Below are 16,513 nucleotides of genomic sequence, written 5' to 3'. Positions count from 1 at the left end.
GGGGTACATCAACGACTGTCTCATTTGCATGTCACTGAGTTGTGAATATCACTGTTTTGTGAAAAAAAATGTCCTAAGTTTACTATTCTATTTCCGATTTTGATGAAATTTTCAGTGTTATGCTATAGTTTGATTTTTCTCCATTTATTCAAATCAACATGTTTCTGGGGTGGACTTTAACTTTAAATATCATTATTATGAATACAGCAGGGTGTCAGGCATGGGATTCATGGAACAATGAGGGATTGATACCGGGACAATAGGACAATATGAATCATTGATTCATAATATCCTATTCTGTATTGTTTTAACTCATTCTCTTTGTGCTGAGTACATCAGTAACTAAAATACCCCAGAAACAATGCTCAACAGCCACTACAATCAAGGATTTCATGGAAGTTTACCAGTAGAACACAAAGATATCATCAATTTCAATCAACAGGGCCCCTCAAAGGTAATTGATTTCTTCTAAGATGATGGCAGTGATACTGAGCTTTTAGGCTTCCTCATCGGTGTCGATATCGTCATCCTCCTCATCTTCTTCAGCTCGGAGTGCTTCTACTTCACGTTGCATGGCCCCGAGTGCTGCAACACAACATACAGTGACAGTCACTGAACCTATGGGCTCAGACTCATCATGCACATTCACCACTGGAATAAAGAGAGAAAAGAAGAATCGTTATGAATCCCATTCTGGTACATTTATCCACATTTACCGCTCTCCACCTAGGGGTAGGTGGGTATCAGCATTCAGGAAGAAACAATGATATGTAAGCACTGTAATTCCTTGTTCAGGAAGAGGAGACAAGTTGCCTCATTTACACTAATCAACGGATATTACATGCTTAATGTTATAGGACATCACAATGAGTTCATTATTGGAACTGGACGATGTCAAATGTGTATGTTAAATGATTCATCCACATAACCTCCACAACTTTTGACAAAGTTTACTTTACTCTAACTACATGTATTATTTATAATCTGATTGAATAATATGAAAATTATAAGATGAGTTTGTTAAGCAAAGTCACTATATAACCATACTCTAATTTTGATACTACAATTGCTTCTACTGCAAAATTAAAATGATCTTCTTAAATGCTCCCCTACACAAAAGTAATGCAAAGAGGCTGTGCAGGGAGAAGATAGTCTTAACGCCTTAGATGCCATTGACTGAGTACACAAAATATTGCTGTTTTTTTTTTGGCACCTTGTCTGAATGAGGCTTTATGCCATAAAATACCAAGCAAGGGCAGAGAAAAATCAAATAGTCACTGATGAGTACTGCTCTTTGGTGGATACTTAAAGTCCCAAGATTTAACATACCATGGTAGTTTAGAATCATAAATGATATCTCAATTTTTCTGAAAGGAACCATATCAGGTTAGAACTTAAGATATCCTTCTATTACTACATTTTTAGTAATAACGTTATAATTGATAAAGGATTAAAAAAAAGGAAAATTCAATAAACTACTCTAGCCATTACATGATATTTTGAGAGCATCACACCTTTTCATATGAAGCAGATAGCAGTGACCAATCATTTCAGGAAGTTTCTACATATACTCAGCGTTGGATTTCATACTTTATGAAATTGCAAGTTATAACTATTGCTTACCTTCGATGTCACTGTCTGTGAGGTCACGACCTTCCTCGAGTAAGGCACGAAGGTCAACGTAAGCATAACCCACTTCAATACATTCAGCATCCTCTTGGAACTCATCTGGTGGTTCACTCACAACAGTGAAACGTAGCCTTGACAAAAAACACAAACAGACAATGAGAGGTCAAACACTATCATCCACAGAAGGAAACAAATAATGGGAGATTATATAAAAAAAAGAGTAAAACAGAAAAAAAAGAACAAGGTGGTTCATGAACCATGAGTCTAACCTGATTTCGTGATCTACATGTATAAAATATGCAATATGACCTTATGACCCCTAGATGACCTTTTACCCCATTTACCCTCATGGACACACATGTGGTATTACACATGGATCATATGTACCCAGTGTCAACATAATTCATGCAGAAGTAACGAAATGACAGCAAGATGAACAAAAGCATTAACATTTGTGTAGTAGACATGACCTCATATAATTTGACCTTTTGACCCCATCATCCTTGTGGAAACACATGTGGTATTATACAAGGATCATGATTTTCCAAGAGTCAACATAATCCATGCAGAAGTAAAGAAATGAGAGCAAGATCAACAAAAGCATTAACATTTTTCTCAGACACGGCCTCATATCATTTGAATTTTTGACCCCTAGCTGACCTTTGACCCCATCACCCTCATGGTGACAAATGTGGTATTACATATACCCAAGGATCATACATACCTAGTATGAACATACTTGATGCATGAATAAATAAATGAGAGCAAGTTGAAAAAAAACTTGAACATAGCTTTAACAGATCAACAGACTACCCGACTAACAGACAAACAGGAAAAGTGATTACATGGTCTAGGTCTCTGCCGAGCTTCGTTCAGGCCACACAAAAACTAAGAATAGTAAGAAAATGGAGGTGGTGAAAACAAATAATACTAGACAGGAAGAAATGAGTGGGTGTCCCCAACCTAAACACAAATACACATTTTAGACACTAAGATATACTAGTCTTCCACATTGCAAATGAATATAATTTCCTCCTCATTCACATCCTGAAATCTTTTAAGTTTTGTACATTAAAATAGCTATGAATAGCTGCTCAAGTGCAGGAAAACAATTATTCAATTTTCAAAGAGGTACAGTATCTTTAAAATGTGAGGATTTTTTTGCTGCACATTTAATCCATGAAAATTGTCATTCAAGCAATTGCAATTAAGGGGGAAGGGGGGGGGGGGGGAGAGTGAAGGAAAGAAAAAGAAAAGTTAGGTCGATCAACTTTTGAGGGGGTCATTGATTAACAGGTTGTATATTACACAGGAAATTCTTGTTGGTAATTAACATCAAATCCATCAATGAAACTTACAAAACAGGTGTGCAACCATAGAAACCTTGTAAGTTACAGGAGATAAGAAATCTACAAGAAATAATTGGGAGTACATTTTGTGGCTGAATCTGTAAACAAGGAGGAATGTAATTTACAAATACTCTTGAGCCCTTCAAAGTGTGAAGGTCATTTTCAGACCTTCAGAAAATTATACATAAAAGCTTCTTTGTGCCTCTTCTCTTACTCCTTTATTTATTGATAATATTTTTCTTCTTTTTTCCATTTTTCTTCTCTCTCCTCCTTCTTTGTTCACCCTACCCTTCTTCTCCTACCTCCTCCTTCTTCTCCTTTTCTTTCTCCTGCTCCTCCTTCCCCCTCCTCCTCCTCCCTTCCTTCCTTCCTTCCATCCTTCTTTCTTCATCTTGCTTAATATTCCTTCTCCTCTTCTATTTCATTATTTTCTTCTTCATATCCTCCTCTTCCCTCCCTTCCTTACCATTTCCTCCATTTTACTTTTATTTTATCCTCTACCATTATTCCTCCTCCTTTCCCTCTCTCCCCTATTTTGAGGGGGGGGGGGGGGGTAGCTACATACCAAAGCAAATAACAATACCAACAGGAAAACACAAGGCATTAGCAATATTTTGTCTTGCCACAATGTGAAAATAACTCGAATATTGCCATTTGCCACGCAACAGAATTGTATCGAAACCTCATAATGAAATATCTGGTATTGAATGTAATACAAAATAAAATTTGAGGTCCATTTGATGAAATGCTACTCCCTTTCACCTTCCCCTGTATTTACTCCACCCCTTTGATATGAATGACATTATGCATTGATATTTTACATGTGTGAAGGGTGAATGTGTTTCGGGGTGTTATGGCAGATTAATCTCTATAAAATGCCCATCAACTTAACAGAGCCATGGCACAGCTGAGAAACAAAACAGACCACAAGACCCATCATTATGTCTAGTTCCAAATTAGAATGCAACTGTTACTTTGTAAAATTTGACAACCGATAAGACCTACCTTCCCTTCTCACTGTGGTCTGGTCTAAGGAAGTCTGCCAAGTAATTCCGTTTAGTCATGTCACCATCAATATGGATCACTGTAAATGAAATAATGCATGAGCAAAATCTTCATACATGCACACACAAATAAATATCTGCCAATTTATCAGCATATTTAAAAATTGAAATTCAATAATCAAACCTAAGGAATATACAGAGTGCCACAAGCGATGCCACCTTCTTCATGCTTATTCTATTATTGCTGCGATGGAGCCCTATCGTGCATTGCATATTTAGACAATTTTGAATGTGTCTTTTTTTTTAACATTACGATAAAATGAATGTAATGGATACAAAAGTCAATAGAAGATGTAGAAAATAAAGAGGGGGGGGGGACTGGAAATAAAACAGGAGCATGAACAATAATTTAAACAACTTTAATGGGGCATTGGTGATTGAGGGGGGGGGGGGGAATGGGGAGGAAGATTCTTTCAAACTGCTTCTCAAAGCTGCAGCCCTATGATTGAACCTACCTTTGTGAAAGTTATATGACAATTCAAAAGGTCCGTTAGGGCCAGGTTTGGGCAACGAGAAGGGTGTTTCAAGCTCCTCTTGAGCAATCCCAAGAAACTGATATTCTACAAACAGCCTGTGGATAGTATCATCGGTGATCAGCGAAGCATCCTGGTCAATAGTCAACTGGCCTATGTTGATTATTATGGTGTCTTCATTCTAAAAATATCAAAGAAAAATGCGATCAGTCATATGCCTACTACTAGCATGTGCCATATTTTTATTCAACAAATAAAAAAGTATTATTGCCATACTTGGCCAAACAAAGCAAGTAACAAAAGTGCCCAGAAAAGTAATTAAGGTGTAAAACATTACATAGATACATGTAATGAGACAATGCATTAGCCCAGTGGTTGACCAACCATATCTCATAATAGCAAAGCGTTTTTCTTTGAAAGACGAAGGTATCAATTTGTAAAATGTTACATATTGAAAACTAAATTTTGGTCAATATGTCACTTGCTCTCTTTTGTCGTAGTAGAGAAGATCAGATCTTGATAATGTCAATAATTTTGCTTTCCACTTTAAATGAATACCATGCGAATGATATCATCATGCATATTAACTGCTGATAAATTCAATTTGCCAACATTGGGTTGGTGAAGATTACCTCCAGAGCAGGTGGGTGTTTCATAAAGCTGCTTGTAAGTTACAAGCGAGTTTAAGAACGACTGGTGAACCTTTGTCATACGCCAAATAACCACTAATGAACATTTAATAATAAATATCATTAAGCACAAAAAAAGGATCACCGGTCGTTCTTAAAGTCACTCTTCACTTACAAACAGCTTTATGAAATGCCCCCGCCTTCTGAAGGTGACCACTTCAACAATACAAAATAAACAATGACTTGATTCAAATGTAAATAGCATAGAAACTATCGATACTCTAAAAACAAAAAAATAACTAATCAATGGCCCGTATCTTGAAGTCCAAGTTAAACTTCGATCATGGTCTAAAATTATGAGAAGCCAAAGATGTCAAAGGTATTTTGTGCATTGCATGTTTCTTATCTTTATTGTGGCCTGTCCTCATCCTTTCATGGTGAAGACCATCTGTCTTATTCATCATTCCCAGACAATTACAATTGATTTGGGTGTCAAATGAGCTGATAAATTGAATCTCTAGAGTTAGAGAATTTGTGTCACTATTGGCTATCCATATTTAAACCACAACTTTCCACCACAGTTTGAGTTAAACCCGAGTTCAGAATATGTGCTAATGTATCTATATCTACATGTACTGTAGCCGAGTGTACTTACAGCCATGGCTGAGACTGGTCTGGTTGGTGTTGCAGGTATAATGACACTCTCACTATCACTTGATATAACATTATCGTTCTTAGCTGCTCTTGATTCACCTTCCTCCTCCTCATCATCTTCAGGCTCTGGTATCTCAACATCTTCTTCTATAGAAGATTCATCAACTAGAGCGAGAAAATATTATTGGATATATCAGTATTGTTCTTGACATTCTTTTACTATTTTTATTGATGTCTGCATAAAAAGTGATATTGTTCATTGCTTTGCCTTTTTCAATTTCCTCTATAACTTATGACACACCTATGAATTAATAACAAGTAAATAAGGAACTCTTATAATGCCGAGTGTACAAGTATACTATGACGCTAGAGGATATGGCTCAAACTTTTTACATCGAAGGAACATCAATAGTAACAATGGTACTACTGATGTTTCAGAGTGTGAACAGTTTTAGCCCGTTCCGAGTATAAGTCATTGTATGTTTGGTTTCTACTAGTATTCCTTCCGTTCCAACTTTATCATTCCTCATCACATCAAAAGATTAAGGAAAAAAGTTAATAACTTATAAAAAATTTCATCAAACTTGTCGGATATTCTAATTGCTTGGCAGGCAAGCAGCCCCCCCCCCCTCCCAGTGCTAAGCAGATGAAGTGAGATGCGCAGTATGGCTTGAGCCACAGCTTGAGCTGTCATGCGCTGCAGAGTGAGCATCTTGAGCGCAGTGCACGTATGGGGGAGGGGATGGAATAACATATCAATTAATTTTTATTCTGGGGGAAAAAAATGGACTACATGTATGAGTGACATCAGAAAGGAAAATCGATTATTCCCTGGCAAACATTTTTCCTGGTAAAACAATTTGTTTTCTCCTTGTGTTCACACACAATGCAACAATCTTAAGCAAGGTATATAAAAGAAAATACTCTTTTGTTGGATCTTCACTGCACTATATGGACTATTATTATAAAAGATTATTCTAATAACTGCATTTAACCATACTTCATATTTCAATTGTTTGCCTTCTCTCTACTTTCACGTTAATCAATATGCTCGAAAGAGGTCAACATTATTAGAATCAAGAGATTTTTCCTTTATCAATAACACCTCTTTTTCAATGTACTTCATATCTCATCATCTCTTATCAGTGTCTATAAATCATTTCTAATATCATATTCAAAGTTATGTAACTTACAGTCGTTCTCTTCATTGGAGGCAGCTGCATCTTCAAACATTGTATCTTCATATACCTCTGTCTTTCTAATCTGAAAAGTAAAATACATCAAAACATGAGACCCATCTTCCAAAAGGCTCCATGAAGAAATCAAGCAACACATTCTCCTTTATTTGTCATGCTACTATTTTCATAGAGTTTGAAATTTAACTCCAACCAATAAATGAATTGATTCTTCAAAATAAGGCATTGAACTTTATTTACCTGCTTTGATGTTCGCATACTGACATTGTCCACACTAACATGTTGATATTTAGTTTTTCATATCAACCTCACTCTAATTCTAACAAATTAATTCAGCACACAAACTTGAATACATAATATATCAGCTTCTGCTATCTGGCAAATTTAATTCTAAAGAAATTTTATCATTCTAAAATGTTTCATGAATCTTTGTTACATTCTCAACCATACCTGAGTAGTATCCTCAGCAAATTCTTTCTAATTGAATTCTAAAGAAATTTTATCATTCTAAAATGTTTCATGAATCTTTGCTACATTCTCAACCATACCTGAGTAGTATCCTCAGCAAATTCTTTCTAATTGAATTCTAAAGAAATTTTATCCTTCTACAAGGTTTCATGAATCTTTGCTGCATTCTCTACCATACCTGAGTAGTATCCTCAGCAAATTCTTTCTAATTGAATTCTAAAGAAATGTTATCATTCTAAAATGTTTCATGAATCTTTGTTACATTCTCTACCATACCTGAGTAGTATCCTCAGCAAATTCTTTCTAATTGAATTCTGAAGAAATTTTATCATTCTAAAATGTTTCATGAATCTTTGCTACATTCTCTACCATACCTGAGTAGTATCCTCAGCAAATTCTTTCTAATTGAATTCTAAAGAAATTTTATCATTCTACAAGGTTTCATGAATCTTTGCTGCATTCTCTACCATACCTGAGTAGTATCCTCAGCAAATTCTTTCTAATTGAATTCTAAAGAAATTTTATCATTCTACAAGGTTTCATGAATCTTTGCTGCATTCTCTACCATACCTGAGTAGTATCCTCAGCAAATTCTTTCTGAAGTTCTTGAGCCACCAGATCATTGTCATCATCTTCCACTGCCGGTGTTTCCGCTCCAAACCTCTCTTGCTCTTCCTTCTCTTGCCGTTCCATCTCTCCTGCAATCTCCCTCTCAAGATCATCCACCGAGTTACCTTCTTCAACCTCTGGCTCTTCTGCTGCTTTCTCATCCTCCCTCTGCTCTGGTTCCTGTGGTTTGGGGATTGAAGGTCGTCTTCTTCGGTTCGGAGTTGCCTGCTTGGTGTCTTTCTCACCCTATGAAACAATCACCACAGATAAATTCTCATATTTTTTAAATTTGTTCCTCAAAATACGCAATTGTAGTTCACAAGGGGAATTCAGTCAAAAGAATTTCTTCAAAAGGAAAGGATGCATTATCTAATACACAGAATATCAATACTGCCAACTATGAAATCAAGATCAAGATCTTTAAAGTTTTCAAGCACAAGCATTCCAATGTATGCCTGTCGAGTGAAACTCTGGGAAACATTGAATTCCTTTTGTTTACAAGATAAATCATGAATTTTACAGGAAGTCTTTCCGACAATTAAGAAGACTTGGTGGCTTTTTACCAAAATATGAATAGTATTCAGGTTTTACTTTTACAAAGTGCATCAAATTAATAGCAACAATGCATTTTTATTTAATAAAATAAGAAAGAGCTATAATTCCATTCCATTTTCACTCAAACACTCATGTATCACTGACTAAATGGGAAATATCATACACTTGTACTGCATTTTTCGTAGGCAATTACTCATAATAATGTATACTTAATTACAGGAATAATCAGAATCATATAGCTCTTAAATTTGCAAAGCAAGTCAGAAGAGAAAGACGTACATGCAATTAATAAAGCACACAGAAAATAATGAAAATTAAGTAATTTCGAAAAGAATACTACACACGGACAAACCTGCATAAATGTAATCTCAAAGCACTGCAAATACATTTAACTCATGCATGGTAAAGTAGGCATTAGTAATGAATTTTACTCTAAAATAAAAAGACAAAAGGCACACAAAGCTATTATTTCTATCAATGTCATTCATCTGCTAAAATCGGCAAGCCTATCACAAACATGAAAGAAGAATCTGAAAAGAAAATGATGCAATGGTATATACTCAATTCTTCTCTTAAAAATAAATGATTAAAAGTGAAGTAGTGAAATTATTAATCAACAAATGACAATGAGAGCCAAAATGAGAAAATGGAGCATGAAAATTTAGAGCTCTGATTGGGTGTCCAAGGATGATAGGAAACCTAGTCCATAGTACCAACTGCTTAATTTGAAAAAAAAAATCTACTTCAATTTTTCTTCTATGACACAGTTGTTTTCATGCAGATTAAACTCTAAAATGAGGCAAACTATGCAAAGAACAATGATTCATATGATACTGGTAGGATATTAATCTCATGTTTTTAATACTTACTAACAAGCTCACAGCAACAGAGTGTTAAAAAGACATGAATATATATATTAAGAAGTCATATCCATTTGCAAAATTACCAGTTTACATTCTTTCTTGTACATATTGACACTTAAACATCTCCCCTCCTTGATATGTGGCCAAAGATTTTACAAAACTGATTAACATTTGAAATGAAGTCAAGTATATTTCAATTCCAAGCTAATCTTCTATCAAGAAAAACTTTAATTCTTAATGTTAATTTTGGTTGTGATGGAAAATGAAGTCGTTTCAAATCCAAATGTGGAACGGGATTCAAAATGGATCAGTAGAGACCAAACGTTCACGTGTAAATCTTTACTAAAAATCACTACATAAATTTTTCATTTTTAGGAGTTACTTTTTGGTTGCCCAAAGTTTGAACACTGAAGCGAATGGGGATTACTGAGGCTCTCTTTTCTATTTTCAGGGCTCTTTAGCAGCATTTGGGAGCGAAAATTGCCCCAAGCCTCCGTGTAATTTCTTAACTGCGGGCATCAACCTCAAAATTATTCAAATATTTGCAAATAGATATGACTGCCTACCGCTGGTACCACATTGGGGTACTTGATATCTACATGTACCTCAGAGATTACAGGGGTAACAGTGACGATGGGAGGGGTGGGGTTTTCTTGGAGATTAGTAGGTTCATCATTGGGTTCTTCTTCAGTTTCCTTATCAAAGACAAATATCCACAGAGCCATATACATTCAAACACTGATTCAATCAGAATAGTGTGACATGTTCAAAGTTGTGCTGGAGTAAAGCATCTGAAAAAGCATTGCTACTCTCCACTGATGTCACATAAATGCAAATATAATAACAGGAATTGAAATAAATGACATAACTTAAATATGAAAGTCTTTTTGATAATAATAACTCTTTAGAAGTGTTACTACATTCAGTCATTAACTTCTGTATAAATATACAATAAATTCATTATTTTAAGCATGAGTGAAAACACATTCATTTTCAATTTAATTTTGAAAAGTAAGACGAGTCAATTTCAGAATTTATTTAGTTGAATTATTTTTTCTGGTGAATGTTAAAAAGCTGTGGTTGCTTCCAAAGACTCAATTGCACCCATGCACACATGTTTTTGCATGGGTCAATGAACTCAGTTTAGGGGAATTTCTAGCAATCTGCCCTCTTAACTCTGAAATGGCTAAATCCATTTAGGCTATTAAAAACACAGATTTTATTACATTTTGGGGGTAAAATATTGCATAAACAATATATATTATTTAAGTATCAAGGCTGAGTAAGCACACATTGAAGTAAAGAGCAAGACATTTTAGAATTCACTTTTAAAATATGGAATAACAGAATCTACTGTGAAATTTGAAGAGCATCAATTTAGCATGTGCGATCACTTGGGCATGAATTGATAGATCAATTTCATTTTCATACAGAAGTTAATATGTAAAAAAAAATACTTCTGCAAAGTCAATTTGCATAAATTCAAGGTTTGCATTACAGATTATGCAGAACTTTCTTTTTGCATTATGCTTGTTTCACATTTTTGAGAAAAGCATATGGCTGACAAATAAGTTCATTTCTCTTGCCTTTTAAATTCAAAGTGCTTTCTATCAAACATAAATTAGTCAAAGGTGCATTGGAAACAAAATTTGACTATATGAAAACAGAATACTAGTAATTGTGTTGTTTCAAAACAACAAAAAAGTTTATTTCTATTGCCTCTTGTGCAACCTCGTAAATTCAGTGCTTTCTAACAATGTATGTTTTGACGTACAACAGCAAACAAAAATTGTGCAAGGTATGAGTGGATGGGGAGTGTTAGGGCACATCCAAGGGGTCAGGGTGGATCATCTACCTTTTGAGGTGTAGGGGGTGTAACAGAGATTACAGGAGGGGTGGGGGTAAGTTCTTTCTTCTCTTCCATCAAACGAACTGATTTGGTTGCTTTCTTCTTTGCCTATGGCGAGGGGGTAGCATGCAAATGGGTACAGAGTTTATAAGGTCAACTTTCAACACATAAATACTTGAGCCAAATATCAACAATGTTAATACTTTTCATCGGTTTCTAAAGGCCTGGTCCCACTGGCCGACAGACACAACACGTACTCATAACGGATATAGTGGACAAGCAAAATTTCTGGGGGCCTCCATCCGTTATCATCCGCTCCAGACAATGGACAAAATAGGGGAACAATGAAATCACAGTGGAGTACTCAACAGATACATAACATTTTCCAACGGATGGCAAGATTCTTTTCCGTTTTACACTGTCTCTTCATCCGTAAGTGCAGTGGGACCAAGCCTTAATGCTGAAAGAAAAGTCTTCATAAACAAAGATACTGGAAAAAGTTTATAAAATAGAGAAAAACACATGTACAGGTAAACCCAATCCTCCATAAACACATGCACAATTTAAGTGTAATGGGATCAGCTAATTAACAATTATAACCAACATCAACACCCTTGAAGATGCTTATCTTCATCTAACATGCATAGAAAAAGACCCCAAAGCATATGCAGGAAAGGTCATTTGCACATGTTATTGTCAAAAATCAAAATTTTGAAGCTCAGTCAGGGTAAATTCTCATAAAGCTTTTGCACTTACATTCAAACATTCAAGCTACTAATATAATTTTTTTACAAAATTCAAGCATGCATATGCAATCATTTCAATAATGTAGCACATCAACAATTTATTGACATTCAGTACAGCTTTTCCATGCACAATGAATCCAGCAAGCAATATGATGATGCCATGCACATGACAGGCAATGGTTTGATGACATGAATGAGAGTGAGCAGGGGTGTTCTTACCTCTTGGACCTGTGGCATGAATGGCCCTGTGTCTCTCAATCTATCCCTTGAGTTACGTCTTTCTGGCGTTGAACCAGGTGTCGATGATGCTGTGGATTGATATTGAAGGATGGATGTTTTTCTCTAAAGCAGTAAGCACTCAATACCAATGGTTTTCGTTTCATTTCATTCTATATTTTCACACTCAACAACATATTCCATTTAACACTTCTTCCATCTTGGTCCCCAAGTTATTTTATATTTGCTTCTAAATCATATAAAAACTTAAGACCTTGACAATCATGAAAATGTCCAAATATTGAAAACATTTTTCCCCTGACTGCTATGAGAGCATGAATTTTTACAATAAGAGGGTCAAGGATTTTGAGTTCTCTCTGATGAACCTGGTAAAGGCAAGTGATATGTTACTAAAGGATACAACTGCATCAACTTGTTTATGAAACCCAGCCACTAGGTTACAATGCCAGGGGCCTGTTTCATAAAACCTATTATAATAACAAATTTGCAATAAAAGTTTAAAGCTACTGAAATCCTTCAATCTGATTGGCTGATAGTAAATTTGTTATAAAAGTTTTGCATCTGTCATTAAAACAAGTCTTTGTAAAACAGGACCCTAGGGCACTTCTCATTATGATATCAAATATTGCATCAGATGAAAATAATTATTTTGACAAAAGCCTTTATGAGTACTTGATGGTGCATCAAACATATGTGCTGCCTGTCATCAATGAGTATGAATGATATTATTCCTTACCGATCGGTTTGAGGGGTGGTTTGTCTCTGGTTGGTGTCATGTCCAAGCCTCTGGGCGCTGGCGATGGTCTAGCATCAGGTTGCTTCGGCTGCTGAGGAGCTGACGGGGGTTCCGCTGGTGGTGCGGAAGGGGGCGCAGTAGGGGGTGCTGATGGGGGCTTGGGTGACCTACCCATAGGAACAGGGGCTTTGCCCAAGGTGGGCCTTGAGGTAGGGGGCTTGGGGGTGCTACTCGATGGAACAGGTGGCTGGAAAAAGCAAATTGCACATGAACCTCACATGATGAAATAAATGGAAAAGCCACAATTTTCTTTGATGGGCATGAATGTATTTGCTGCACAATCATAATGCATCGACAAGGCATGTTAGTGATGTCAGATGCAGTTCTGGAAATGACCAATCAGCTTTAAAAAGATCATAGAAGCCGGCTAAAGGCCTTTCCAATTATATGATGATGATAATTCCAGGGATGCCAGTCAGTTTTACTCACTGGGTCAGAAAAGAAGCCATTATATACAAACACTCAATATGTGATGTACAATGTAAAGCCTGATAAAAGCCTGAAATGGTAAGTGTCCGGGCTTGAAGTCTAGCATCTTTGGAATTATAAGAAGTAAAATCTCAAGAAAATCAGTAATTCATTAGTGAAATACAGGCTTCTTGGCAGCATGGTTCCTTATATGTTAAACTATTTTCATGGCCTATACAGACTTTTAATGACTTTTTTTTAATGAAGTGAGTATGGACATTTATCATATGAAAACATGGTTGCAGCATACAGAATCAGAATTATTTTAGAGAAGAAATAGATTTAAGTATAAACACATACCTTCTGGGTAGTATGAACAACCTTGGGTGCTATATATGTACCCTGCCAGTTGATCATCACATCAATAGTTCCATTGGCAGTCTCAGTCTAGAAATATCACAACAAAACAATAAATGTCATGAAGTATGATTGTTAAGGTGATTCATCAATGTCAAAACCTACAATATCAGCTTGAAAGTTAGGAAAAGAATGAGGGGAAAGCATCTCACTCAGATACATCTTTGCCGGTATTCTCAACAGAGTTTTTGATTCTACCATGGTACAAAACCATGGTTTATGCAGATTTCATATAATCGCAATTCAATAAGGTGCCCTTTGCCAAAAGTGCGCATTTATAATTTGATTTTTCTTAGCATATGCCATGATGTAAGCATTACTACTAATTATGTACAAAAATCTGCAAAGTCCATGGTATTTTACCATGGTACCAATTGAAACCCCTTTCAAAATTCTGGGCCAACATGTTTAATATGCTATGTGAAACATAACCAACACACCGCTCATTTCAAAGTGCATACTGACAGTTGGTCATAAAGTGAAATTCACTATATCCACATGTATACGGCATTTTCTTGTTATCATTCATAGAAATCAAAGCACTGTCTGTAATATGTTCTCAAATATTATTAAAGAGATTGAAGTTGGAATATAATGTCATTACACTTTACCTCAGCAAATACGAACCATGTACATAATGTGACCAATTTATTTCAAGATTGGAAATGGGATGAATTTAAAATTCTTGAATAAGTCAAAACAATGAATGCCTTTAAAGGGAAAGGAGGATCTATAATTCTTCCTATAATAATGCATCGCATCATGCAGCTCCCTAAACTTGTCGTTTTCAAAACAAACTTCATCACTTGCTAAAATGTGAACAAATGTTTAACAAGTTGCAGGCATACTTTAAACTTCATTCGAACACATGGATGATAATTTAAGTGACATCCCCATAAATACAGTTTAGAGATGACAGCAGTTTATTTACATTTCTTAATTCAAATGTTCCTTTGATTGGTTTGTTGTTGACAAGGCTTATGAGAGGAACCTGGGCCATTCCTAGGTATGCTGTGTCTTCAGGATCAGTATCGTCAAAGACATAGAAATCAAGAGTCTGCACAAGAAATGGGGGGAAAACAGGATGAGAAAACAATCAGTTTATTAGCTCCATACCAGTTTGATTGATAGAGTAATAGTACAAGCATAATTGTGATTATTACTTTGGAAGTCACATGCAATTTTAAGACATTCATCAAAGGGGTTTCCCCTCATATCATTCAAAACACATATAATGAACAGAGAGCAATGTTACACTTTGTATTCTTCTACAAGACTGGTTGGCATTGTATTTTTTTTTTCAATTCAATCTAGTTTATCACATTAAAGACATTGTAAAAGAGTCTGGAAACTGACACATACAAAAATAAATGAAATGAATAGATACTTCTAAATTAAAAAAATATATAATCAAATGATAATTATAAAAATTATGAAGGTAACATAAGATTGCACTCCAGGTTTATATAAATTACATCATGAAAGGGGAAATCAAATTTTGGCTGTAAAAAATCAAAAGTGAAAACAGAATAACCAAAAAATATTTCTCCTTCACTTGGCAATGACATTCATATTAATGGCAGCATACAAAAGGCAGATTGTGGAAATTACTAAACTAATAACTCTTCCGACACAGTAAGTGGAGGCATAAATATCATGATCATTGAAATCAAAGAACCGATACTCACCTCTGTTCTTAGATACCGGTCTAGATCAGGTGTGACTGGTACAGGGTACGTCTGCATATCATTGATCTCTGGTGTATTACTACTCTGAAAGGTCGTCATATCATGATCATTGAAATCAAAGAACCAATACTCACCTCTGTTCTTAGATACCGGTCTAGATCAGGTGTAACTGGTACAGGGTATGTTTGCATATCATTGATCTCTGGTGTATTACTACTCTGAACGGTTGTCATATCATGATCATTGAAATCAAAGAACCAATACTCACCTCTGTTCTTAGATACCGGTCTAGATCAGGTGTGACTGGTACAGGGTATGTCTGCATATCATTAATCTCTGGTGTATTACTACTCTGAACGGTCGTCGTATCATGATCATTGAAATCAAAGAACCGATAGATGATATAAGGGTTGGGTTGGATACCTACAAAGTGAAATGAATTAAATTTTTGTTTGTTTAGAATGGCTTTGTTAAACAGTAAATGAAAAATAATTGGAAATTGAATGCAAAATAGAGAAAAGATATGTCTCCCCTAGATAAAAAAATGTAACCAGCAGAATGTTAACACGATGTTAAAACTTTTCTACAAAATATTGTACAGACTACAATTATATAGGAATGTTGCTAGCACACTAATGAATCTCATTATTTCAAACATATACGAAAACTACGTGAATTCAATTATTGAACCTGGGTATGTATATGCATAATACACTGATATTTTCCAATGAGAAAATGAAACCATTACCACTGAGTCAGAATTCTACAGTTAATTTTCCTTCAGCCTAATGGAATAAAGAATTGTACATGACATGAAACTGAGAGACTTGTGGGAAAGATAAAGCCAGGGTTGTAATGACAACCAACACCCTTAGGCCATTTG

The 16,513-nt window shown here is 35.5% G+C and overlaps 1 protein-coding gene across 4 annotated transcripts in view; it reads right to left on the bottom strand.

Moving 5' to 3' along the window:
- Nucleotides 1-126: 126 nt before the first annotated feature.
- Nucleotides 127-16,513, bottom strand: part of LOC121408035 (protein fantom-like) — a 39,819-nt gene continuing 23,432 nt past the window's right edge. The window contains exons 24-37 of one of the 4 annotated variants that reach the window (XM_041599344.1): nucleotides 15,899-16,053; nucleotides 14,874-14,999; nucleotides 13,886-13,972; nucleotides 13,058-13,304; nucleotides 12,304-12,392; nucleotides 11,345-11,446; nucleotides 8,130-8,317; nucleotides 8,033-8,099; nucleotides 6,992-7,061; nucleotides 5,800-5,963; nucleotides 4,498-4,696; nucleotides 3,984-4,062; nucleotides 1,624-1,760; nucleotides 127-651 (exon numbers count right to left, since the gene is read on the bottom strand). In XM_041599344.1, coding sequence (XP_041455278.1) covers nucleotides 497-651; nucleotides 1,624-1,760; nucleotides 3,984-4,062; nucleotides 4,498-4,696; nucleotides 5,800-5,963; nucleotides 6,992-7,061; nucleotides 8,033-8,099; nucleotides 8,130-8,317; nucleotides 11,345-11,446; nucleotides 12,304-12,392; nucleotides 13,058-13,304; nucleotides 13,886-13,972; nucleotides 14,874-14,999; nucleotides 15,899-16,053 — 1,865 coding nt within the window. In that variant the 3' untranslated portion in view covers nucleotides 127-496. Of the gene's footprint in view, nucleotides 652-1,623; nucleotides 1,761-3,983; nucleotides 4,063-4,497; nucleotides 4,697-5,799; nucleotides 5,964-6,991; nucleotides 7,062-8,032; nucleotides 8,318-10,094; nucleotides 10,185-11,344; nucleotides 11,447-12,303; nucleotides 12,393-13,057; nucleotides 13,305-13,885; nucleotides 13,973-14,873; nucleotides 15,000-15,898; nucleotides 16,054-16,513 lie in introns of all 4 variants that reach the window. The other 3 variants (XM_041599342.1, XM_041599343.1, XM_041599345.1) reach the window with 3 other exon arrangements.

This window comes from Lytechinus variegatus, chromosome 2 (genome assembly GCF_018143015.1).
Source record: "Lytechinus variegatus isolate NC3 chromosome 2, Lvar_3.0, whole genome shotgun sequence".
Lineage (NCBI taxonomy): Eukaryota > Metazoa > Echinodermata > Echinoidea > Temnopleuroida > Toxopneustidae > Lytechinus > Lytechinus variegatus.
Note: the sequence above shows the minus strand (reverse complement) of the source record. Positions and strands in the feature narration are given on the sequence as shown.